Genomic DNA, 26,856 nt, shown 5'->3' with positions numbered 1-26,856 from the left:
ACCAGGTTAGACCTGGCGAACTGATAAGATGAAGCTTCATCCTCCTCAGTGACATCATATCCTGTACGCCAGAAAGTCATAAAAGTTCTAAAAAAACACTGTCATTTTTCATATTTTAAAGCGGGATTGTCTTCAAAAGTTCTAACTATTAAAGAGTTTTGTGTTAACAATTTTTTTTAACCATTTGAGGGACATGTCACATTTGTTTCAGGATGGGCTCATGTCTAGGACATTAGAGGATCTTGTCTCTTTATTTTGGTTCCTTAGACATGTGTAATAATAAGTGGCCACTTCCAGCATTTGCACCAACATCTCTAATAAAGACATTTATATATATGACCTATATGTACCCGCCCTATTCAAAGTGACCTAAGCGATTGATTGAACGCTATTGAAAGATTGCTAGTTAATCCTTACGCTGATGAGTTAACGCTTGCGTTCGGCTGCTGAGGCGCAACTTCTCATTTTAGTGAATTAGCGCAGTGGTTACGAATTCACGCCTGGCTAAGAAACATGAAGGGGCTGATTTACTAACTTTGAGTGAAGGATTCGAAGTAAAAAAACTTCGAATTTCGAAGTGTTTTTTGGGCTACTTCGACCATCGAATGGGCTACTTCGACCTTCGACTTCGAATCGAAGGATTCTAACTAAAAATTGTTCGACTATTCGACCATTCAATAATTCGACCATTAAATAATAAAAACTTCGACCCCCTAGTTTGCCATCTAAAAGCTACCGAACTCAATGTTAGCTTATGGGGAAGGATCGTTCGATCGAAGGAATAATCCTGTGATCGTTCGATCGTACTATCTGCGCTAAATCCTTCGACTAGGATATTCGAAGTCGAAGGATTTTAATTCCCAATCGAATATCGAGGGTTGATTAACCCTCGATATTCGACCCTTGGTGAATCAGCCCCGAAGTGTGTGGAGTATTCGCTGGCGAAAAATTTGACCTTTAGTGAATTTGCCCCAGAGTCTCTGCCATGGAGTGGGTCTGGATCAGCAGGCCCCCACAAGGGCCAGGGTCCACTGGGATTTTTACTGGTGTCCCACTGGCCCAGTCTGGCAATCGGCATAAGCACCTCCCTCCTATGCACCTTGTTCTTTTCTTGAGGAGTAATTGGGGCAGAGCGGGAGGTCAGCGAGCAGTGCTCAGGGTCTCTGCGAGAGAGAGGATCTTGGTTAGTGGACCCCACGAGAGTCAGAGTCCACTGAGTTTTATTCCTAGTGTCCCACCAGTCTGAACAGATCCACAGATGCTGTGCCCTGTACCTTTTAAAATACCTCTAAGCGGGGCTCTTCTCTAATGATGGGCAGATTTATTCACCAGGCGTGAATTTGCGTCAAATTTGCCCCTCTCGCTGGCAGCGAATAAATCGGCGAATTTGCTGCGACGGTTTTGACGCCGGCGTCAACGTTTTTATACTCCGGCAACAGTTCTGGAGCCAATTTTGATGCCAGCGCCAATAAACGGAACTTTTACTCCAGCGCCCATTTTAATGCGGGCGATTTGTATCCACCGTCAAAACCGCCGTTTCGCTAATTTTTCGCCAGTTTTGTGAACTTTTCTGGAAATTCATGGCAAATCGAAACTGGACAAATTCACCCATCACTACTCTTCTCCCCATTCATGTTCTAGTACTTGCGTCACACGTTTTTCTGTAAATGGTGCAATGTGTGTATCAGATACATTAGTAAGGCCTAATTCATTTAAATGCATAAAACTTTGCACTTGAACCTCTAAATGCACTCTTGTCTGTCACAACAGAAATATTCATTTTTGGCCACACGCTGAGACGCATAGAAGAGAACTTCTCTTTGTTCTGACTCTGAAGAAAATGGCAACACTTCAGAATAATGATGATCGCTGAATTATTATTACCATGTATTTTTAAACCGCCAGCATATTGCGCAGCGCTGTATGAATATGAGCATGCATGCTATTAAGATAAAAGCTACAGCACAGGATTCATGCTGAGCCATATACGTAAAAACCAAAGTGCCAGCAGCATAGGTTCTACATTCCTGGTATCCCTTTATTAATGTGCCATGTTACTGGCAACATGAGGCTCAATCAAAAGACTCTTAAAGGGATTTACCCTTTAACTTAATGTTTATAACAGATGTGGGGTGACTTATTTGGAAACCCCATATCCGTAAAACTCAGATTTACGGCAACACCACCTTCCAAGCAAATAATTCTGTTTTATTTATTTGCTTTTTCTCTGTACAGATATGGGACTTATTATCCGGAAACCCGTTATCCAAAGAGCTCCATTTTATGCAAATAATCCACATTTTTGAAAAATTATTTCCTTTTTCTGTGTAATAATAAAACAGGAGCTTGTACTTGATCCCAACTAAGATATAATTAATCCTTATTGGAGGCAAAACCAGCTTATTGGGTTTATTTAATGTTTACATGATTTTGTAGTATACAAGTAGTAAATTCGCCAGACACAAATTTGCGGTGAATTTCCACATTTTGCCGCAAGGGAATTCATTTGCGAAACTGTAGCGATAATTTGCCAGCAGAAAATACAAATTGGCGCGCGCATACAAATTGTTGTGCATCAAAATTATTTGGACGCCCATTGACTTTAATGTGTTTAGCATTTTTGCCATTTTGCAGTAAATTCACAGATTTTTCAGCAAAGCAAAATGGCATAAATTCGCCCATCACTAGTTTTTACTATTGTTTTGCAAACCTACAGTTTGGAATATTAATTGGTATCTGGTTACTGAGGTTTAAAGACATACTGTAAATTGAATAACAGACTGGAGAATGAATAGGAAATGGCCTGAACAGAAATCCACTTTAATAGGAATCCCTGTATGTCCGTATGATTTCTTCCCCACAGTGCAGTGTTTTTTCCCAATAAATCCAGGAGAGTTTGTACCTGACGCAGTTGAAGCAATGTAAATTGAATGCAACAACACTCACACTTCAACATAACTCAGACGCATTCGCAATGAAAGTTTTCCATATCTGGTTGGGGTAATTTCCAGTGTTCAGTGTTCCATGGAGGTCTTCTCCAATGTTTTAGACCCAAGTGCTCTGTGCCTATTAACCCAGGGCTCTGAGGGAACCCTGAAGCAATTACCTGGTCTGGACATGGCAGTAGCTCCAACTGCATCATTAAGCCCAACTGCACTTCATTCACAATAAGAAGAACTGATCACTAGGGGTAGGCAGAAAAGGCATGTGATTAGGGCGCAACACTTGGGGGCACCATACACATACCTTCCCTGTCATTTACCCCTAGTCCAGCTGAGTGAGTTACATGCTATAACTGCGTATAACGTGCATGCGAGAATATGTATGCAGGTTACCTGGGGCCTGGTCTGACTCTGGAACTGATCGCCACATTTTGATACAAGTACCACTAGTGATACCCGCAGGTCGAGCGGGTTTGGGCTGAGCTCTTCTGCCTGCTCTGTGACCTTACAATGCCGGCTTCCAACTTCTGGATTCAACTTTTATAGACACTCACATGCTCAGTGGACTCTGATTGGCTGTTGAGAAGCTAAGCTTAGGGCTCGTCACTAATTATCCAGCAGAAAATGAGCTTCCCTGGCTGTAATATAAGCTGATGCTACAGGTTTGCTGATTATTAAATTCTGATGCTAATTGCACTGGTTTCTGTGCTGCCATGTAGTAATTATCTGTATTAATTACTAATCAGCCTTATATTGTGACATTTCTATTCTATGGGGCTGATTTACCTAGGGTCGAATATCGAAGGTTAATTAACCCTCGATATACGACCGTCGAAGTAAAATCCTTCGAAGTTTGCACTATTGCTACGATCGAACGATCAAAGGAATAATCGTTCAATCGAACGAACGATTAAATCCTTCGAATCTAACGATTCGAAGGATTTTAATCCATCAATCGAAGGATATTTCTTCGATCAGAAAATTGTTAGGAAGCCTAAGGGGACCTTCCCCATAGGCTAACATTGGCCTCGGTAGGTTTTAGGTGGCGAACTAGGGGGTCGAAGAATTTTTTAAAGAGACAGTACTTCGAACTATCTAATTGTGGAACAGTTGAACGGTATTTAGTTCGAATCGTTCGATTTGAAGTCGAAGGTTGTAGTCGAAGGTCGAAGTAGCCCATTTGATGGTCGAAGTAGCCATATTCGACCATTCGAAATTCGAACTATTTTTCCTCTATTACTTCACTCGAACTAAGTAAATGGGCCCCTAAGTGTACTGTATATTGTGAGTGGTACCCTAAGCTCAGTAAGTGACAGCAGCACAGAGCATGTGCAGCGAATCAGCAGAAAAGAAGATGGGGAGCTACTGGGGCATCTTTGGAGACACAGGTCTTTACTGCTAAAGGGCTGTGGTTGCCTTGGGCTGGTACAGAAGTACAAAACATAATGTACAACATTTCTACCTAATTCTTTAGCTAAGCTTTAGTTCTCCTTTAATATATCTGCTCTTCATAAAGCAGAACTGCCCAGAAGGACAAATTCAGTGGTGAGACGAAAACCACCCCAATGGGGCACAAATGAAACACATAGAGAGACAGATCCCAAGTTTTTAAGAAAGAGCCCCAAGCCTCTTAATAGACATAAAGATGAAGCACTGGAATTTCTGGATATAAACTCCACCAAAAGACCATTTAATTTTCTGGAAAATACTGCTTTTGATTTGTCTGTAATCGAATCTATCCAGCATGGCTTGTTACTAATGAACTTCTATTGCATTACATTTCCCTGCCGTTTTATTCTTTCTGGTTTATAATATGTTGAGCTCAGTGTCTTGTTAACAAACTTCATTTATTAAGGGCATTGGATTTGCTATTCGATTCCGATTAAAAATAGTATGTAACATGTAAAAAAATAAAACAATCTGAAAGGCTGTATAATATCTGATACATTTGTGTGTGATTTTACCGCAATTAAGGACACTTTATTATGAAAAACTGTAATGTGGAGCAGAGCTTTTTGAATTCTTTTCTGCAGTAGAAACTTTCTGATTTCTGGGAGTATTATTATTCCGACCAGGTTATATATATATATACTGTGTATATAGCTGCAGGTTCATTACCACTTTTCCTAGTGACAGTCCTATCAATTCTTAAAGGACAACTGAACCCTAAAAATGAATATGGCTGTCGTTTATATTGTCTATTGTCTATATACTTTCGCCTCAAAAAAGGCCTCTAATTTTTAAAATAAAAATGTTCCACTGTTGAAAAACAATGTGAAGTGAAACGGGACAGATTCACCCATTGCTCTTTTTCTACTATATTTGTTTTTCACACTTTCTACCTTTCCCCGCCTCTCTTTTGTCCTTCCCCATCTCTCCTCTTGTTTTGTCATTTTCTTCTCTGCCCTTTTTCTCACTCTCTCGCCTGTGTAAAGCTGAAACACTGTCAGTTTTCACCTCTTTACTCCCCACCATTAGTGATGGGCGAATTTGCGGCAAATTCCTGTGATAAATTTCGAAACTGCCGTGAAAATTCGCCGGCGTCAAAAAAAATGGATGCTGGCGTCCATTTTTTTGGACGCCGGCGCATTTTCACAGGGGAATTTGCACCGGCATCCATAAAATGGATGCCGGCATCAAAAATGAGATGCCGGCGCCGTTTCACAAATTTTTTGCCGTTTCACAAATTTTTTGGCGAAGCTAAATGCCCCAAATTCGCCCATCACTACTCACCACTACTACAAAGTCTTCACTTTTCGTCTAACTTCCATGTATTCCTAAATTCTTTTACCAGAAACTGAATTATGACCGTCGGGGGCCCAGGTGCAAGCAAAGCACCCCAGACTCCTACATGCAGTTTTCAGCATTCCTTTGCATCGGCACAAGCATCCGGAGGGCCCCAAGATGGTGCCGACTCGGGTGCACCCCCGGTAGTTCCACCCCTGTCTCTTACCCCTCTCCCCAAACACGAATATTTTCCTTTTACTTGGTATTTACACAGGCCAATTGTTCCATTTCTAGTGGACCTTTTCCTGTCTTTAAACTCCATGTATCCCCTTTCTAAACCTCTTTCCCATTATGCCAACTCCCTCCACTCATACCTTTATGTTTATGCCAGTCTAATCCATTCCCCATATACTGTATGCTAGTAATTTCCCAAACCACATCTCCATGTTCCTATCTGAACCCCTCTTTGATGTTTTCTGAAGGACTTTCAAATCATAAATGTCATTTTCGTTTAAAAAATACTTCCATGCTGCTTTTTTGTATACTTATACAGACCTATCTATGGACATATATATACAGCAAACTATATATACCAATATCTCTACTAACTAACTGTAGATCAGAATAGCCTATGATATTATGCTTGTTTAGGAAATAATCTAAGCCATTCATAAAGTCATTAACTGAATCAGCACCACAACCTTATCTGGCAGTGCATTCCCCAACCTCACTGTCCTCACTGTGAAGAACCCCCTACTTTCAAATAAAAGTTCTGTTCCTCTAGTCTAGTTTTTATGGGAAAAAAGGATCTGTCTATAATGTCTTCTAATGTACTTTAATTTAATGTAATGTAAAGTGTAATCATGTCCACTCACAAGTGCCTTTTCTCTAGAGAAAACAACCCCAACCTTGACAGTCTACCCATTGTCCATTCACCTTACCAGTTCAGTTGCATGTCTCTGCACTTTCTCCAGCTCATTAAGGACTGGAGTCCAAAGCTGCACTGCATGCTCAAGGCGAGGCCTTACCAGGGACCTATAAAGAGTCAAAATTATGTTTTCATCCCTTGAGTTAATGCCCTTTTTTATACAAGGCAGAACTTTATTTGCTTTAGTGGCCACAGAATGACACTGCCTGGAATTAGACAACTTGTTATCCACAAAAATCCTCAAATCCTTCTAAATTAGGATACCTCCTACACACTACTATTTAGAGTAAAACTCACGTTAAGGTTATTTCAACCATAATGCAGAACCCTTGCACCTTATCAATATTGAACCTCATTTGCCAGTTTTCTGCCTATTTTCCAATTACGTTAAATTCTGCCTGGAATGGAATTTATAGCTGTCATTAATTGGTAAATTAATCCAGAATCCCAGCTGAAGGCTTTTTATTTTGGGGCTCCAACTAGGGGCATGTGTTTCAAACACTCAGAATTAGCTTGGGTTAATATTGTACCTACTATAGGGGAATAGAAAGCTTGGGAGTTTAACTGGATTTGTGCTTTCACTGCCTTGATCAATCAATGTCTTTATCTGCATCCGTAGCTGGGAATAAAGTCTGGCACATTACACTTGCAGCGGTTTATGGACTCTAATATAAAGCTGGGAATATTGAACCCAGTCCCCCCTGTCTCTTCCAATGCACCAGGCTGATCGTTATGTTATTTAATCGCATTTCTGCTCCTCTTTTCACCCCCATCTGCACATGATTCAGTTTTCAGTCTGTATTTTTCCCATTTCCAGCTAGCCGCAATCCAATTGACTAAAATGCAATAATCCTACAGCTGAAAAGTTGTTTTCGTCAAATGCTATTTTTCCCCCCCGACCAGCGCTCTTTCTTGGAAACTCATCCATCACTCTCGTTCGGCTGCTAAAACCCTTTTGACGGAAGCCGCTTACATCTTTGCTGCCTCCCCACTCACATCTGACTGCAACTTATTTATTACAAGCGTTGGAGTGTTTCTCAGCAGAATGTCGGTCATTATCTGCATCCGTGTGCAACAGTCTGAAGGAGCTTCATGTCTTCTCAATTTTTCCCATCTCCCTCCTAATTAGTTTTAGGGGCTCTTTGCCATAGATCTTGGAATCCCAATGATATTTCAAGATGATTTTGCTTCACAGAATGGCCTATATTTCACCCTGACTTTTTCTCGAGGACGCACGCTTCAGCCATTTCTGGGTAGTCGTACGGATTCTTCCTACGTGTGCCGAGGCCGAGGTGCAATGGATTTATTGGATTTCTATAACTATTACTCTAAGCTGGCTTTGCTCAAAGACCAAAAGTAAACAGGGGGCTTAGGAGCTTGTTTGTCACTTTTGCATAAAGCCTCACGAAACAGTGCTACATGTTTGTCATCATATTAACTGCCTGGAATCACAAGAAATGTTTGACATGTTCTTTAGACATTTATTGACCTTGCTCTCCCCTCCATCAACAGAGAGAATTGAGTCTGATACTCGGCTTAACCTACAGAGCATGTAAATCCCAGTTAGTGATAAAATGATTTCTTCTCTTTGACGGAGACCATTCAGTGCTGAGCTTTTCTGAGTCTGAATAAGTATACTGGTCGACTACATAGACTTTGTATCGTACACTGCTGCCAATACAGTATCCCCTCATTGTAAATGATAAGGATATGAGGGGTTCTGTGACCATATAAAGACACAAGGCTGCAGGCTGAGTTATACAGGGAACTCTGAGTATCACTCATGTATTATAAGGGATAATGTACCCCCTACTGTAAATGATAAGGATATTAGAAGTCACTGAGAGGTTGTTCTGTAACCATATAAAGGCACAAGTCTGCAGGCTGAGTTATACAGGGAACTCTGAGTATCACTCATGTATTATAAGGGATAATGTACCCCCTACTGTAAATGATAAGGATATTAGAAGTCACTGAGGGGTTGTTCTGTGACCATATAAAGGAACAAGGCTACAGACTGAGTTATACAGGGAACTCTGAGTATCACTTGTGTATTATAAGGGATAATGTACCCCCTACTTGGCCCTACTTGCCCAGGTGAAAAATATATGTTTATGAAAAATGTCTTGTTCCTAAAATTTAGGGAAAAACCCTATAAAGTTTTTTCTCTAGGAACCTATAATTTCAGATTACCCTACCGACCCTATAATTGATAAATGAGCCAGTACAATTAGTCTGCTACAAATTTCAAAGTAAAAGCAAATGTCTGAATGTCCCGACTTAGCAACTACAGTATATTAACTAGCGCATCCGCTCCCTTGTGTGTAAAAGTGCCCCATTGCTGCTGCCTATAACCCCGAGAATTAACAAAGTCAACACTTAAATGGAGATGACACGATTCTTACCATTTACTCAGAAGTCATGAAAGAAAATGTCTTTTGGATGCCCTTCCCCTGAAAGGCTGCTCTCCGGAGCCACGATAATTGAAAATTAAGAATGATCATTCAATAATTAAATGGCACCCTTTGAACCAACACAGACTGTGGTTGCATAATAAGCGCAGCCTACTCAGAAGATAAAATAGAACAATATATTCCGAATACCAACTGCTACAAGTTACCATAACAAACTGTGACAGCTCCTTAATTATCTAATGCTCAGAATCCCTTTAATCCCTCAATAATTCCCACCAATGCTGATTAGTCAAAAGCAAATATATTTCGTTTAGAGTTCTACTGATTTTTATAGAATGATTAAAAGAAATGTTTCATCCTATTGACTGCTAGTATTGCTCAAGCAATTACAATGGGAATTACAAATAGGTTGGGCTTTGTATGATTCATTGAATAGAGAAAAACCTTCCGTATTGGGCGCCCAACTGGAACCAAACATAAACATTGAAAAATAAAGAACAGAGAGAAGCAACCAAATTTATCATGGGGGTATTGATTGTCTCACCAAGTAGGATGGGTCAAAGAAAGAAAGCAATCTAGAGGGTAGATCATAAACACCTACAATAATAGTCAGGTTTTATAAATACATTTCTCACAGGACACAAATGTTCATAGAACATCCCTGAGACCAGTGGGGGAAAGGTTTCACTATCAGCATGGGAAGGATTTCTTTTCAATTGTATTAGCACTTACACATGCTCTATTATAATTAATGACTGATACAATGGTTTGTTTTTTGTTATAGCAAGAGCAGATGCATTCATGACTTTTATACAATAAAGTAATATGTCCTTTAAATACAGTAGGTGGGGGATGGTTTTCATGTTTTGGAGACATTTTCTACATGAATTCCTGTATATTAGCCCAGCGGCAGTTCCATGTATAATAACCCAGATAAATACAGTGCCAACTCCATGTATAATACCCTGGAACACACAGCAGGATAAATACAGTGACAATTCCATGTATAATACCCCAGAACACACAGCAGGATAAATACAGTGCCAATTCCATGTATAATACCCCAGAACACACGACAGGATAAATGCAGTGCCAATTCCATGTATAATACCCCAGAACACACAGCAGGATAAATACAGGGCCAATTCCATGTATAATACCCCAGAACACATAGCAGGATAAATACAGTGCCAATTCCATGTATAATACCTCAGAACACAGAGCAGGATAAATACAGTGACAATTCCATGTATAATACCCCAGAACACACAGCAGGATAAATACAGTGCCAATTCCATGTATAATACCCCAGAACACACAGCAGGATAAATACAGTGCCAATTCCATGTATAATACCCTGGAACACACAGCAGGATAAATACAGTGACAATTCCATGTATAATACCCCAGAACACACAGCAGGATAAATACAGTGCCAATTCCATGTATAATACCCCAGAACACACAGCAGGATAAATACAGTGCCAGTTCCATGTATAATACCCCAGAACACACAGCAGGATAAATACAGTGCCAATTCCATGTATAATACCCCAGAACACACGACAGGATAAATGTACAGGCAATTTCATATATAACAAGCCACAAAAAACGGCAGTATAAATACAATGTCAGTTCTGTATATTATACCCCATAATAAATGGCATAATAAATACAGTGCCAGTTCTGTATATTATACCCATTAACACATGTCAGGATAAATACAGTTTCAATTTCATGTATAATACCCCAGAACACATTGCAGGATAAACACTGTGTAAGTTTAATGTATAATACTCCAGAACACACAACAGTATAAATGTACAGGCAATTTCATAAATAACAAGCCACAAAACATGGCAGTATAAATACAGTGTCAGTTCTGTATATTATACCCCCATAATAAATGGCATAATAAATACAGTGCCAGTTCTGTATATTATACCCATAATAAATGGCATAATAAATACAGTGCCAGTTCTGTATATTATACCCTATAACACATTTTCAATTTCATGTATAATACCCCAGAACACATGGCAGGATAAATGTACAGGCAATTTCATATATTGTATAACATGCCTGAAAACATGGCAGTATAAATACAGTGTCAGTTCTGTATATTATACTCAATAACACATGGCAGGATAAATACAGTGCTAAGTCCATGTATAATACGCTAGAACACAGGGCAGGATAAATATACAGGCAATCTCATATACAGTATAATACCCCAGAACACACAGCAGGATAAATACAGTGCCAATTCCATGTATAATACCCCAGAACACACAGCAAGATAAATGCAGTGCCAATTCCATGTATAATACCCCAGAACACACAGCAGGATAAATACAGTGCCAATTCCATGTATAATACCCCAGAACACACAGCAGGATAAATACAGTGCCAATTCTATGTATAATACCCCAGAACACACAGCAGGATAAATACAGTGCCAATTCCATGTATAATACCCCAGAACTCACAGCAGGATAAATACAGTGCCAATTCCATGTATAATACCCCAGAACACACAGCAGGATAAATGCAGTGCCAATTCCATGTATAATACCCCAGAACACACAGCAGGATAAATACAGTGCCAATTCCATGTATAATACCCCAGAACACACAGCAGGATAAATACAGTGCCAATTCCATGTATAATACCCTGGAACACACAGCAGGATAAATACAGTGACAATTCCATGTATAATACCCCAGAACACACAGCAGGATAAATACAGTGCCAATTCCATGTATAATACCCCAGAACACACAGCAGGATAAATACAGTGCCAGTTCCATGTATAATACCCCAGAACACACAGCAGGATAAATACAGTGCCAATTCCATGTATAATACCCCAGAACACACGACAGGATAAATGTACAGGCAATTTCATATATAACAAGCCACAAAAAACGGCAGTATAAATACAATGTCAGTTCTGTATATTATACCCCATAATAAATGGCATAATAAATACAGTGCCAGTTCTGTATATTATACCCATTAACACATGTCAGGATAAATACAGTTTCAATTTCATGTATAATACCCCAGAACACATTGCAGGATAAACACTGTGTAAGTTTAATGTATAATACTCCAGAACACACAACAGTATAAATGTACAGGCAATTTCATAAATAACAAGCCACAAAACATGGCAGTATAAATACAGTGTCAGTTCTGTATATTATACCCCATAATAAATGGCATAATAAATACAGTGCCAGTTCTGTATATTATACCCCATAATAAATGGCATAATAAATACAGTGCCAGTTCTGTATATTATACCCTATAACACATTTTCAATTTCATGTATAATACCCCAGAACACATGGCAGGATAAATGTACAGGCAATTTCATATATTGTATAACATGCCTGAAAACATGGCAGTATAAATACAGTGTCAGTTCTGTATATTATACTCAATAACACATGGCAGGATAAATACAGTGCTAAGTCCATGTATAATACGCTAGAACACAGGGCAGGATAAATATACAGGCAATCTCATATACAGTATAATACCCCAGAACACACAGCAGGATAAATACAGTGCCAATTCCATGTATAATACCCCAGAACACACAGCAAGATAAATGCAGTGCCAATTCCATGTATAATACCCCAGAACACACAGCAGGATAAATACAGTGCCAATTCCATGTATAATACCCCAGAACACACAGCAGGATAAATACAGTGCCAATTCCATGTATAATACCCCAGAACTCACAGCAGGATAAATACAGTGCCAATTCCATGTATAATACCCCAGAACACACAGCAGGATAAATGCAGTGCCAATTCCATGTATAATACCCCAGAACACACAGCAGGATAAATACAGTGCCAATTCCATGTATAATACCCCAGAACACACAGCAGATAAATACAGTGCCAATTCCATGTATAATACCCCAGAACACACAGCAAGATAAATGCAGTGCCAATTCCATGTAGTGTATAATACCCCAGAACACACAGCAGATAAATACAGTGCCAATTCCATGTATAATACCCCAGAACACACAGCAGATAAATACAGTGCCAATTCCATGTATAATACCCCAGAACACACAGCAGGATAAATACAGTGCCAATTCCATGTATAATACCCCAGAACACACAGCAGATAAATACAGTGCCAATTCCATGTATAATACCTCAGAACACACAGCAAGATAAATGCAGTGCCAATTCCATGTATAATACCCCAGAACACACAGCAGGATAAATACAGTTCCAATTCCATGTATAATACCCCAGAACACACAGCAGGATAAATACAGTGCCAATTCCATGTATAATACCCCAGAACACACAGCAGATAAATACAGTGCCAATTCCATGTATAATACCCCAGAACACACAGCAGATAAATACAGTGCCAATTCCATGTATAATACCCCAGAACACACAGCAGGATAAATACAGTGCCAGTTCGTTATATACAGTATATTGTACCCCAGAACACAAAGCAATAAAAATACAATGCCAGATCCATGTATAATACGCTGAAACACATAGCAGTATAAATACAGTGCCAGTTTCATGTTTAATACCCCGGAACCCATACTAGCATAAATACAAAGTATCATGTGTAATAACCCCAGACCACATGTAACTTATCCCTTGTGAGCTTGACCTGGCCTTTGACCTTTTTTTTTAAATCTAAGTACATGTATGGATTCTATTATCCAAAAACCCATTATCCATAAAGCTCCAAATTATGGGAAGGGCCGCTTCCATATACTCTATTTAAATCAAATAATTCAAATTTTTAAAAATAATTTCCTTTTTTCTCTGTAATAATAAAACAGTACCTTGTATTTGAACTAAAATATCATTAATGCTTAATGCTTATTGGAGTCAAAACCATCCTGTTGGGGTTAAATCTATAATGCTTCAATTATTTTTTGCAAACTTAAAGAGTAATGATCCAAATTACAGAAAGATCCCTTATCTGGAAAACCTCAGGTCCTGAGCATTCTGGATAACAGGTCTATTACCTGTATAAACAGTATATATATATATATATATATATATATATATATATATATATATATATATATATATATATATATATATATATATATATATATATATATATATATATATAATATATATATATATATATAGGTATGGGACCTGTTATCCAGAATGCTTGAGACCTGGGTTTTTCCGGATAACGGATCTTTCCGTAATTTGGGTCTTCATGCCTTAAGTCTACTAGAAATTCATTTAAACATTAAATAAAGCCAATAGGCTGGTTTTGCTTCCAATAAGGATTAATTATATCTTAGTTGGGAACAAGTACAAGCTACTATTTTATTTTTACAGAGAAAAAGGAAATCATTTTGAAAAATTTGGATCATTTGGATAAAATGGAGTCTATGGGAGACATTCTGTAATTCGGATCTTTCTGGATATCGGGTTTCCGGATAAGGGATCCTGTACCTGTATATATATAACCTGATAACCTGGATGCACAAGTTTGAAGAATAAAGATATTTTTGGTTCACTAACCAAGGAGTGCGGATCCTCTTGAACTCTATATATATATATATATTTGATCAGCACATGATAAGTACGTTTACCTTTTTAACAGTATACCCTTAAATACCCCAAATATCTCAGTAAAGCGGGAGGTAAATGCCGTTGATTCTAGATGTCTTGTCCAGGTGCAGGTTCCTCAGATTCACCGGTTCTGTTTAACAATTCTGCTGCTTAGAAATTGTGTGTAACCATTTTCCCGAGGATAATACATCAACAGTGATTACAGCGAAATCGAATTTCTTTGCATATATAAATTAAGTTGGAGATGCTCTTTAATAAAATCAAGGTGATAAAGCAGAATGCGCCTTGGATGCGAATGATCACATAATTTACATGGTGTTTTTAATCATCGTGTCATCTGAAGAAAGCGGATGTATCTTCCATGAGAAGAAAGTTCTGTGAAGGTGAAACAAGTGCTCCGGTTAGAATCAGCCTTTAGCCACCCAACACCTCTTTTGGACCTGAACCCAAAAGAATCCACTGTGGCACAGCCCCCTGCTAACTATCTATAAGGTTCTCCTATAAACATGCCCTGGAAACCTCCCTCTCCGCTTACCAATAGTGGTGGGCGAATCTGTCAATGGGTGTCAAAATAATTTTGGACTATTTGGTCCAAATACATTAAAGTCAATGGCCGCCTAGATAACTTTTTTTTATTTCTATGCGTGCGCCAATTTTGACACGCACCAATTGAGGAGCTGGATTTTTCGCAGGCAGTTTCGCAAATTAATTCACTTGCGCAGTAAATTTGTTTGCCGCGTAAATTCGCAGTGAATTAGTGTCTGGTGAATTTATTCGCCCATCACTACTTACCATTACTCACCATTCTACAAACTGCAACATGCCCACCTCCTGCTGAATCTATAGAACCTCGACTAACCACCTACCGAGGTGGGGAGCTGCTCCAAATCCGACATTTGCCCTGTAGACTGAAATGTTTCCCATCTCTAACCCAAGCCTTGTGGATATGTTACCCCATCAGAGCCCTATCTATTCCATCCCTGTTTGCTCCCTGGGGCTTCTTTATATTTGGTGGTTAGTTCTGTATCAGTCAAACCTAATTCAACCCAGATTTAATAGAGTGGCCCTAGGCCCAATGATTGGATTACAGTAGGGATATACTGTATGCAAAACAGTTGATATGGGGCTGCATCAAAGGGTTGGTAAGGTCCTTACTCAATGGGCTTTTAAAATATGTCGGCCAATCTTTGACCAGTTACCCCCATACAGGGGCACGTCTCCCCCCATATACTGCCACTGGAGTGCTCTAGTCTGACTTAAGTTAATAGGGATATTTTCAGTTTAAGACTGTAGACTTTCAGTTTCATCTTAGTATCTCTCTTTTTAGAAGAGTGTCCGTGACCCTAGGATTAAGTTACTACAATATGCAGGTGACAGGCAGTTAAAGGGATACTGTCATGGGAAAAAAAAAATTCAAAATGAATCAGTTAATAGTGCTGCTCCAGCAGAATTCTGCACTGAAATCCATTTCTCAAAAGAGCAAATAGATTTTTTTATATTCAATTTTGAAATCTGACATGGGGCTTGACATATTGTCAATTTCCCAGCTGCCCCAGTCATGTGACTACTTTTTTCCCCCATGACAGTATCCCTTTAAAGTCTATGGCATCCTTTCAATGAGAGCTGCAGTGCTAACAGCCTGGTGTTAACAGTTTAAAACTGCAAATATCTCAAATAGAAAATGATTGTACTGTAAACTGAAAAAGTGCACAGAAAAGCAATCGGTTTTTTTTTAGATCCCCTTTGGAGTTCCTAGTGCCTCCCCATATAAGCTGCCAAGAATCAATGACCTACTGATAAGTGATGGGCGAATAAATTCACCTGGCACGAATTTGCGGCGAATACCCGCGTTTTGCCGCTGGTGAATAAATTTGCGAATCAACCGCAAAAATTCGCTGATTTTTTCATGAAAACGTTTGAATTTCATGTTTTTTTGTGAACTTTCCGATTTCACGAATTTTCGCAAATTTTTCGCCGTTTCGCGAATTTTGAAATTTCTGATTAATTAAAGGATGTCTGTGTTCCACACCGATTGCTTAATTTAAAAGTCCCCTGCTCATCTCACTATCCTGATCTGGCCCATGTTTTTCAATGATAGTTTAGAAAAAGGTCATATTAATGATGGGCAGATTAATAGCTTTTTATTGTGCACCTCTGCTCCTGTAAAGCTCAGAAAGAGAAGTTTAGCATTTATGGAAATACAGTGTCGTACAAGTGTATATTACATTTTTATTGCCTTGTCTCATTTATTCTCTTGTATAGACTTCTTTTATTTTCCCCTAGGGGAGGATGCGCCTTTGTAATGTGTTCTGCTTACTTAATGGTCTTATACAGCCATTCCACGCAGGAGAAGCTTACAGATATTTATCTCCTGGGAAAAGCCCTACGTGACTGAACTGCAACATTGCACCTTGGAATAAGGGTGTCAGTAATGTAATATTCACGTACTGAAAACCCATAACTAGATTTGAATGTGTTAGAAAGTAAGTTGGGGGCACCAAAAGAGTTTGCTGAATTAACGATGTCCTGGAATGGTTCTGTTTAGTGATGGGCGAATAAATTCGTCTGTCACTAATTTGCGGTGAATTTTTGCATTTCACCGCCGGTGAATATATTTGCGAATCTCCCATGAAATTTCACCAGCGAAAATTCCTCTGCATCCGAAAAGCCGCGTGTGTCACAATCGCCACGTGTCAACACTACTCGGATGCCCATTGACTTTAACGACAGCATCAAATTTTACGCAATCAACTTTTCAGACGCACATCCAAAATTGGACGTGGGCGGCAATTTCCGATTTTCAAGATTTTTTTGTGAATTTTTCGCCATTTTGCAGATTTATCGGCGATGCGAAATGGGAGAAATTAGTCCATCACTGGTTCTGTTAAAATAAATGGTTCTTCATCCCCACTGAACCTTTGCCATTAACCTGGTTTTGTACTTTGCATTTATCTTAAGTTGTCCACACACATCTGTTCGTCTGATCAAATCTTTGCCTGATTTGGGCTGATCTAATAGTTTGGCCCAGGGCCCAATGAATACATTACTATATGGACATGTGCAGAAGTGTTGGGAGAGGACTACATCAGTGGACTGCTAAAGGGTTGGACTGGGCTGATGGGCACCAGGATAAAATCCAGTGGACTCCAGCCCTCGTGGGCCCCCGTCAACTAAGCTTGCCACCTGTCTGGTTTTGACGGCTGTCCTGGTCAAACTACTTGCACGATTTTCCAAATTAGGAAAACTGGACAGTTTTCCCTGAGACTGATGTGGCGATTGGCCAATCGCAGATTGCCATGTCATAGCCTGTCCCTTTTTTTATCACTCCCTGCCTCCTCAACATCACACCCCACCATCTCAACCTCATTCCCCGCCTACCGCTTAATGACAGCCCCACCTCCCCACCCGGCCTTAGTCAGGAGGAAAGGTGGCAACTAGGCTTGGGCGAATTTGACCCGTTTCGTTTCACCCAAAATTCGCTGCCGGCGAAATGTCACCGACGCCCATTAAAGTCTATGGGTGTCAAAAAATGTTTGACGCGCATTTATTTATTTTTTTTACGCTCCTCATTTTTTTTTGACACGTGGCGCCATACAAGTCTATGGGCGTTATTTCCGTGGCGAAACAAGGCGGAAAAATGCATCCATCCCTACAGCCACCCAGACCCTCACCACTGCCTGCTCAAGTACCTTTAAATGGGGTCGTTCACCTTCCAAACACTTTTTTCAGTTCAGTTGTTTTCAACTGAGAAATAAAGACTTTTTTTCAATTACTTTCCATTATTTATTTTCTACTGTTTTTCCAAAATCTAAGTTTAAAGTTTAATGTCCCTGTTGTATGAGTCTGGCAGCTCAGTAATTCAGGTGCGGATTCTGAACTGTTGAAATTTTGCGAGATTTATAAGGGGCAGATTTATCGAAGTGAAAATTCAAAGTAAAAGAAATTTGAATTTCAAGCTTTTTTTTTTTTTTTTTTTTTTTTTTAGAATTACTTGTATTAGATATGAGCTATTTACGTGTACTCCGACTATCGAATAGGCAAAAATTCGATTCGAAATTTGAATATCGAAATGTATCATGTACTGTCTCTTTGAAACTTCGATTTTGACCATTTTCTGTCTAAAACCTCCCCAGTTGCTGTTTTAGCCTATGGGGGACTGCCTATTTGGAGTCATTTGGTGGACTTTGAAAAATTGAAGTTTTTTAGGGGAAATCCTTTGATTCTAATTTGATTGAATGTGTTAAAACTTCGATTCGAACTATTCGAATACAGCCTATTCATCCAAAACTTAGATTTTTTTAATACATTTCGACTGGTCTTTTTTATTCAAGTTTTCAAGTTATGGGAGTTCAAAAAAACTCCCATTACTTCGAAATTCGACCCTTGATAAATCTGCCCCATAGTTCAGATTCTTCAGATCAGCAGCATCTCTGGAGAATCAGTAACTACTGTATCAATTCTAACAGCTGCCTGTAATGAAACTCTGAGATTCTGCTCAGCAGGGACAAAGATAAGAAATGTGTCCATTAAATGTATAAATTTAGAACAGTTTGGGGGGTCGGCGACCCCACCCTGCCAGAGCTGCTTAAGGGTAAGGCCAGACGAGGAGATTCGGGAGATTTTGTCGCCTGGCGACTTATCGCCACGTCTTTTGCGCGACTCTAGCCTATGGGGAAAAGACGCTGAGGCAGTTCGGGGAGATAGTCACGCAAAAGACGTGGCGATAACTCGCCAGGCGACAAAATCTCCCCGAATCTCCTCGTCTGGCCTTACCCTTAGAAGGGGAAAATTGACACAAACAAAATTAGGCGACAAAATGCCCCAATGTATTTTGCACATAAAAAGTCACTGCCCATAGTTACAACGAGAAAAACTTCCATTGACTTGAATTCATTGACTGAATTTTCGGCAGTGCATTTTGCTTTTATTTTCAAAACCACTGGCACTAATTTCAAATGAATTGCATAACTCCCAACATTTTGGAAACAGAAAGAGGGACAAAAACATTTGCTGCGAGGAAAATGTTTTAACCACAACCAGTTTGGTGGCCACACCCCCTAATTACCATGTTCATTTTACAAAATTTGCCAGGTTCTGAAAGTTTTTATTTGTTATTTCTAGGGATGCACCCAATCCAGGATTCGGTTCAGGATTCAGCCTTTTTCAGCAGAATTCGGATTCGGCGGAATCCTTCTGCCCAGCCAAACCGAATCCGAATCCTAATTTGCATGTGCAAAAACAAGGAAATAAAAAATGTTTTCCTTTTCCCACCCCTACTTTGCATATGCAAATTCGGATTCGGTTCGGTATTCGGCCGAATCTTTTGTGAAGGATACGGGGGTTTGGCCGAATCCAAAATAGTGGATTCGGTGCATCCCTAGTTATTACAGTTTTGCTAATGAAGGTGAGTGGTCCTTTAAGCAGTCAGTTTTCCCAAGAGACCTGCTTATCTTTAAATTGTTACAATTGCCTCTTTGCTTAGCTTAAATTGTTACAAAAGTATCTAAGTGCACCTGCCATGTATTCTAGACTCTCTTTTTTTCTTAGAAACTTTGTATCTTTTTCTGGCTGTTCAGTGCAGGAGATCAAAGAGAAAGTCGAGACATTGCAGTAACAAACCCGGGACTGCGGGCTGAGCTGTCAAAATCGGGGCTGTCCCGAGAAAAGCGGGACAGTTGGGAGGAATGGAATTGCTTAGTTTGTGTGATTACTTTTAATATTAATACATCAGCGATGGCCAACCTGCATTCCGTTTTTGAATTATTTGAATTATTTTATGCTACAAATCTATTATCATAAATCTTTCTATTCAGGCCCTCTCCTATTCATATTCCTGTCACTTATTGAAATTAATGCATGGTTGCTGGGGTCATTGGGACCCTAGCAACCAGATTTCAAAGTGAAGAGCTGCTGAATAAAAAGCTAAATACCGCAAAAACCACAAATAATAAAAAATGAAAACCAATTGAAAATTGTCTCAGAATATCAATTCCAACTTAAAACTAAAAGTTAACTAAAATCTTGTGTATTTCTGTCTCCTGGCCCTTGAGATGGAACAGAGCAAGTGTGTGGTGGTGACACAGGTCCCTCCTAGCAGGGGGCTCTCAGCGCATTTCATTATTCTATATAACATGATTTCTATACAGCCCAGTGATTATTAACCACTTCCCGCACAGCAGCCAGAGAGGAGCAGACTTGAGAGGCTCAGCACGTCCCTGCGGCTGAAACACTGATGGAATTATTGCTGTAAATGTTTTATTTATAATAGGAAGTAATATGTTTTCCCAAGGAAAAAAGATTCAAAGTGTTTGTGTGAGCAATTCCTATGCCCGATGCACAACAACCTCATTTCTCTGCTTTGACTGCATTTGGAATTCGCTTTCTATCCCAAATCTCTCGCCAATTGGAAACACATCCAATTAACCCCTCGCGTTCATGGGAAGTTTAAATGAGTGAATAAGGAGTGAATAAAAAAGAATATACTGATATGGCATCTGTTATCCGGAAACCCGTTATCCAGAAAGCTCAGAATTACGGAAAGACTGTCTCCCCTAGACTCCTTTATAATCAAATAATCCACATTTTGAAGTATTATTTACTTTTTCTCTGTAATTAGTGATGGGCGAATTTCTCCTGTTTCGATTCGCCGTAAAATTCAAACAACGGCAAAAAAATAGCAAAACGCGAATTTTGATGCCCGCATCAATTTGCGGCAATTTTGATGATCGCGTCAATTTTGACACTGGTGTTAAAGTCAACGGACCTCCGAATAGTGTTCACGCGCGTTTTGACGGAATCGACTTTTCCAATGCCCGTCAAAAAAATTTTTAACACCAGTTTATGGAATTTGTTCGCCCGAGGCGAAACACGGAATTTCACTTTGAATTTGCGGCCTTTATTCGCCCATCATTATCTGTAATAATAAAACAGTAGCTTGTACTTGATCCCAACTAAGATATAATTAATCCTTATTTAAGGCAAAACCAGCCTATTGGGTTTATTTAATGTTTATATGATTTTCTAATAGACTTAAGGTATGAAGATCCAAATTATGGAAAGATCTATTATCTGGAAAACATCAGGTCCCGAGCATTCTGGATAACAGATCCATACCTGTGTATACATTTAAAATAGTAGTATCCCTTAGGGGGCAGATTCACTAAGCTCGAGTGAAGGATTCGAATGAAAAATACTTCGAATTTCTAAGTATTTTTTTGGTACTTCGACCATCGAATTGGTTAAATTCGTTCGAATTCGAACGAAATCGAACGAATCAAACGAAAAATCGTTCGACTATTCGACCATTCGATAGTCGAAGTACTTGCCCTTTAAAAAAAACTTCGACCCCCTACTTCGGCAGGTAAAAGCTACCGAAGTCAATGTTAGCCTATGGGGAAGGTCCCCATAGGCTTGCTAACCTTTTTTTGATCGAAGGATTTTCCTTCGATCGTTGGATTAAAATCCTTCGAATCGTTCGATTCGAAGGATTTAATCGTTCGATCGAACGAAAAATCCTTCGATCGATCGATCGCAGGATTAGCGCTAAATCCTTCGACTTCGATATTCGAAGTCGAAGGATTTCAATTCGAGGGTCGAATTTCGAAGTATTTTTTACTTCGAAATTCGACCCTTAGTGAATCTGCCCCTAAATGTCATGGTTGCCTGTGTTGCTTTAAAGGACAACAAACCATGATGCTTGTGCTAGAGATGATTGTCCAAGTTTAAAAATAAAACAAAATTAAAAAAAACAAAGAAACAATGGCTGCCAATCACTATAAAGCAGGGAAAAGGAAAACACTGAGGATAGGGTCAAGGACAAAAAACAATGTTGTCTCAAAGTAATTGAACAGATAAGAGCACTTGTGAAATCATTGCAGGCTGTTTGTCCGCTGTTAACAGTCTTAATTGTGATCAGACTTCAGATAGGTGATGCTCTGGTCCCCATAGAGAAGCTAATGTGACAGCAAGATCTCGCCCAGAACATTCCGTCCAGGCCCTGGCGAACGCTCTGTTGTTATGGACGGTTTTAATAGAAGAGGATCCATTATCCAGAAACCCTTTATCCAGAAATCTCCAAAATATGGAAAAGTTGTCTCCCATAGACTCCATTTTATCCAAATAATCCAATGTTTTTTTTTAAAAATTTCCTTTTTTCTCTGTAATAATAAAACAGTAGCTTGTACTTGATCCCAACTAAGATATAATTAATCCTTATTGGAAGCAAAACCAGCCTATTGGGTTTATTTAATATTTACATGATGTTCGAGTTGACTGAAGGTATGAAGATCCAATTTACAGAAAGATCCATTATCTGGAATGCCCCAGGTACCTATATATATATATATATATATATATATATATATATATATATATATATATATATATATATATATATATATATATATATATATATATATATATATATTTAAATGATTAATATATATAATCATTTATATATATATTATTATATATAATCATTTATTTTTTTTCCACAAAAAAATATTGGCGCCGTTCGCGTATGCGCATTGTGCTGAGCGTGCCTTCATGGGTGATGCACAATATGGGGCAGGCGGAGAGGCCAGAGGGGGCCCTGGACAGCAGTCCCAGTGGGCCCCGGGCCCCCCAGTCCAACCCCGAGTAGACTTCATGTATGAGGATACAAATTATGGAAAGCTCTGCTATCCGGACACCCCAAGTCCCAAGCATTTGGATAATAGGTCCCATACCTGTATAAGACAGCATTAGGCAACCCCAGGTGTAAGAAAAAGGCTTAATTGGGGCATAATAGATCTGGCAGATATTAAGGTCACACAAATTCTCCTTGATCTCTGCAATGTAACACCTGACCCTCTCTATTGACACGACTGCATTTACTGCACTTTCTGATTCATTACTGAATTCACCAGTTCCGTGAACCGTTGCAGAGGTCTCGTTCTTGTGTTGTTCCGAGTCCTGAGGGCGACAAAATAACCAACTGTAAAGTTCAGGTTTAATGTGTTATTTATAATATTAAAAGCCCAGATATTAGTGTTGGTTTCTGTTCCATAACAAGCTTTGTTTGCGCCGCTGCACCGTTTTGTTTTTTTTTTTTGTTTTTTTTGCCACATTTTGGCAGAATTCCATCCTCTCTCCAAGCTTTTGTTATGTTTTGTGCAAATACCTAAATCTGAAGAGTTCTACATGCACAGAATGAAATAAAGGAGTCTGACATGATTTTATTTAACAAGTACCTGACCTCCAAGTGCCATACATTCTGAGTTTCAGCATTGTTCTAAAGGAATCAGCGTGAGGATAGTGTAGAACCAGCGCAGTTTGTGGTCTTACTGGTACACTTTAATGTTGTATCTGTATTAGAAATCACAGGTAGTCAAGTTGTTGGTCAGCTGCTGGAGCTGAAGGGCACCACCTCAAGTAAGGAAGGGGGTTCTGCAATTATTCCCTTTGTAAATCAAGGCATGCATGTTGCGTTTCCACTGGGCTCTTTGTCAGTTCTTAGTCGTTTATTCATTCAGGGTAACACGTGAAAGCAAAAGTGTATATACAGTAGATCTGCCCCCAGGGGTGCTTCGCCAATGAGGCAAGTTGAGGCTGTCGCCTCAGGTGGCAGTGCCCCACTAGGTACCAGGGGGCAAAAATGCTGCTCCTGGTACTTTAAGAGCGAATTTCCAGGGGAGGGGGGGCAGCAGAAACTGCTGCCTCAGGAGGCGGAGGGGCCAGGATCGCCCCTGTCTGCCCCCTTGGTGGCATGTACAAGTTTCTTGAATTGCCAGTGACTCTCAAGAGGAGTCATATACAAAGTTTAGGGGAGCAAACATGCAATAAATAGGCACAAACTGCCATTTTTTTTGCACTCTACCAGTGTCAGACTGGGCTGTCAAGACACCGGGGAAAAAAAACCCATTGGGCCTGGCAACCCTTCCCTTTCTCAGAAAGTAGCCTCTCCCAAGATCAGAACCCATGGATGAGGGGGTCTAGGTTGGACCCCTGGAAAAGGGTGCTTTGGTAACAGTCCCAGGGGGACCTGGATGGCCCAGTCTGACCCTGCACTATACTTTGCACACATTCCCCTTGCCTGTCCCCTAATTTGCACAACATTACGATGCATAACAGAGAGAGCACCATCAGACTGCAAGAGAGCCCCCTAGGACAAGGCTGCCTAGTGCCCACCATTAATTCCCCTAGTGCCAGATTTTCACTCTAAAACTTGGTGCAGGGAGCAGCAAGACCATGTCTCTGTTTTTGCACATCTTATTATTGTACCACTTGCAACCAAGGTCTTAGTAAAGGGTGTGTTCATATATAATGTACAGTAGCAATACAAATGGTAGGCAATATCACATATGAAATGTTTTTTGTTTCTTGGTGCACAAATGTATCAAAAATGTAAAAACAAAAATCAGGAAGGAGGACCTCAGTGACAATGAAGCACTGGGGTACCTCTGCACTTTTGGTATAAATTTTTGTTTTACGTTTGGACACATGTATGGTTACCATGGTTATGATTAAGGGGACCAGATAAATGGTTCATGTGTGATACTGCCTACCCTTTGTATAACTATACATTTTATTCAGGGTGTAGGGCAGTAGTCAGGCCCATGACTACTTACTCCCTAGTACTTGCTATAACTGATTGTTGTAAATTATGTGTGTTGACTATATCCTGATACTTGGAGATGCATCCAGTCAGAGCCAATGTAATGTACTTGCTAGCTCAGCACAAGTTCACCACCCTTGCTCCACCCCCGAGGAGCGACTAAGGGAACTGATGTTGTTGGTGTGTCAGTATTAATGGGCAGCACCTGGGGGCATATTTATCAAAATGTATTTATTTTAATAAAAAAAGTCCGACCAAACTAGAATCCAAGAAAAAAGCATGATTAAATTGAATTGGGTACAAACATGAATAAATCAAGTAAAAATCCGAATTGTACAATTTTTTCATCATTTTTTCCCCGAATAGCTCGATTTTTTTAGGCTTTTTTCCAAAAACCCTGAAGTTTTTGGATTTTTGCACAAAAAGACAGAAATAGTTGGATTTTCTGGCTAATTCCAGCACAGACCACAGAAATATCCAAATAGGACACGGTCCTCTCCCATTGACTGATATACAACCTCGGTAGGTCTGAGATGCCGGAGTTTCGGATTCATATACTGTCAGCGAGTATGGAGAGCTCAAACTCCCAAAATAAACACCCAAATTGTGGTGTCAGGTGCTGTACTGAAAGTCCCACCCTGCCTTAGGGCCATAACCTTGTACCAAAAAGAATTATTTTGCACAACTACAATTCATACGGTGTGCTGCTGGTAATTCTTTTTGGATTTAGACTTTTTCCATCCTCTGGGTATAATAAATCTCAAAAAATTTGATTTTTTTATTTTCCAAGAAAAATTTGGATTTCATAGTAAAAAAAAACTTGAATTTTTAGAGTTTTTGCTATTCAGACATTAATAAACAACCCCTAGACTTTGATCTGCAAATAGTAAATATGCTGCAAAAAGTAAAATGATGACATTAACACGCGTGAGGATGCTTTGCATTGCAGTGGGCTGATTGTAACCAGATTTTATTTGTTTTACAGGATTTACTTCAGGACACTTCCTCGATCACAGGAAACTGGGAGAAATAGGTATGTATGAGTTATATTTATGTTATTTTTTAAACAATGCCTCAATTAAATATACATTATGCAGTTTCCTTAAGAGAAAACGTCTGCATGTGCAGTTGCGGTCCCTGCACTTTCCCCACATGGAGCTGCTGCATCTATTCCCGCATGGGAACCCTGAAGCTACTGTCACCTCCCGACCAGGCAGTAGTTCCAGGGTTCCCTCTGCCCCTTGTATCAATCACTGCTAATGATGAGTGAAATATTTCACCATGTTTCACTGTGAAAAAAATTCCATTGCATTTGGCAATTTTTTTCTTTTCTGTGCGAATATTCAATGAAAAGGGTCCGATTCGCCCCATCACTACCAGTTTGGTTGTTCCTAAATCACTCACACGGCAACACTGGAAATGATGCCAGATAGTGATGAGCAAAATTTTTCGACAAGTTTTCAAAATGATGCCCATAGACTCTAATGGGTGAACAATTATTTGCATTGGGCATCAAACTAATTTTGTCGCCCATAGACTTCCATGCATTTCGGCAGATTTTCACAGTTTTGCAAATTTGCGCTGAAAGATAAATGCGTCAAATTTGCCCATTACTAATGCCAGACAGACTTATCTACACATTTTGCAATA

General features: G+C 39.5%; 1 protein-coding gene across 3 annotated transcripts in view; it reads left to right on the top strand.

Annotated features, from left to right (window-relative positions):
• The window catches only part of LOC121393378 (chemokine-like protein TAFA-1), a 306,137-nt gene that overhangs the window by 153,310 nt on the left and 125,971 nt on the right, over positions 1-26,856 (top strand). For all 3 annotated transcript variants that reach the window (XR_005961036.1, XM_041561772.1, XM_041561773.1), the window contains exon 3: positions 26,192-26,239. Coding sequence is in view for 2 of the 3 variants with exons in the window: in XM_041561772.1 (XP_041417706.1) it covers positions 26,192-26,239 (48 nt within the window). In the remaining variant the exon portion in view is untranslated. The remainder of the gene's footprint in view (positions 1-26,191; positions 26,240-26,856) is intronic.

Source organism: Xenopus laevis, chromosome 4S, assembly GCF_017654675.1.
Source record: "Xenopus laevis strain J_2021 chromosome 4S, Xenopus_laevis_v10.1, whole genome shotgun sequence".
Classification (NCBI taxonomy): domain Eukaryota; kingdom Metazoa; phylum Chordata; class Amphibia; order Anura; family Pipidae; genus Xenopus; species Xenopus laevis.
This window is presented reverse-complemented; position numbering and strand designations above follow the sequence as displayed.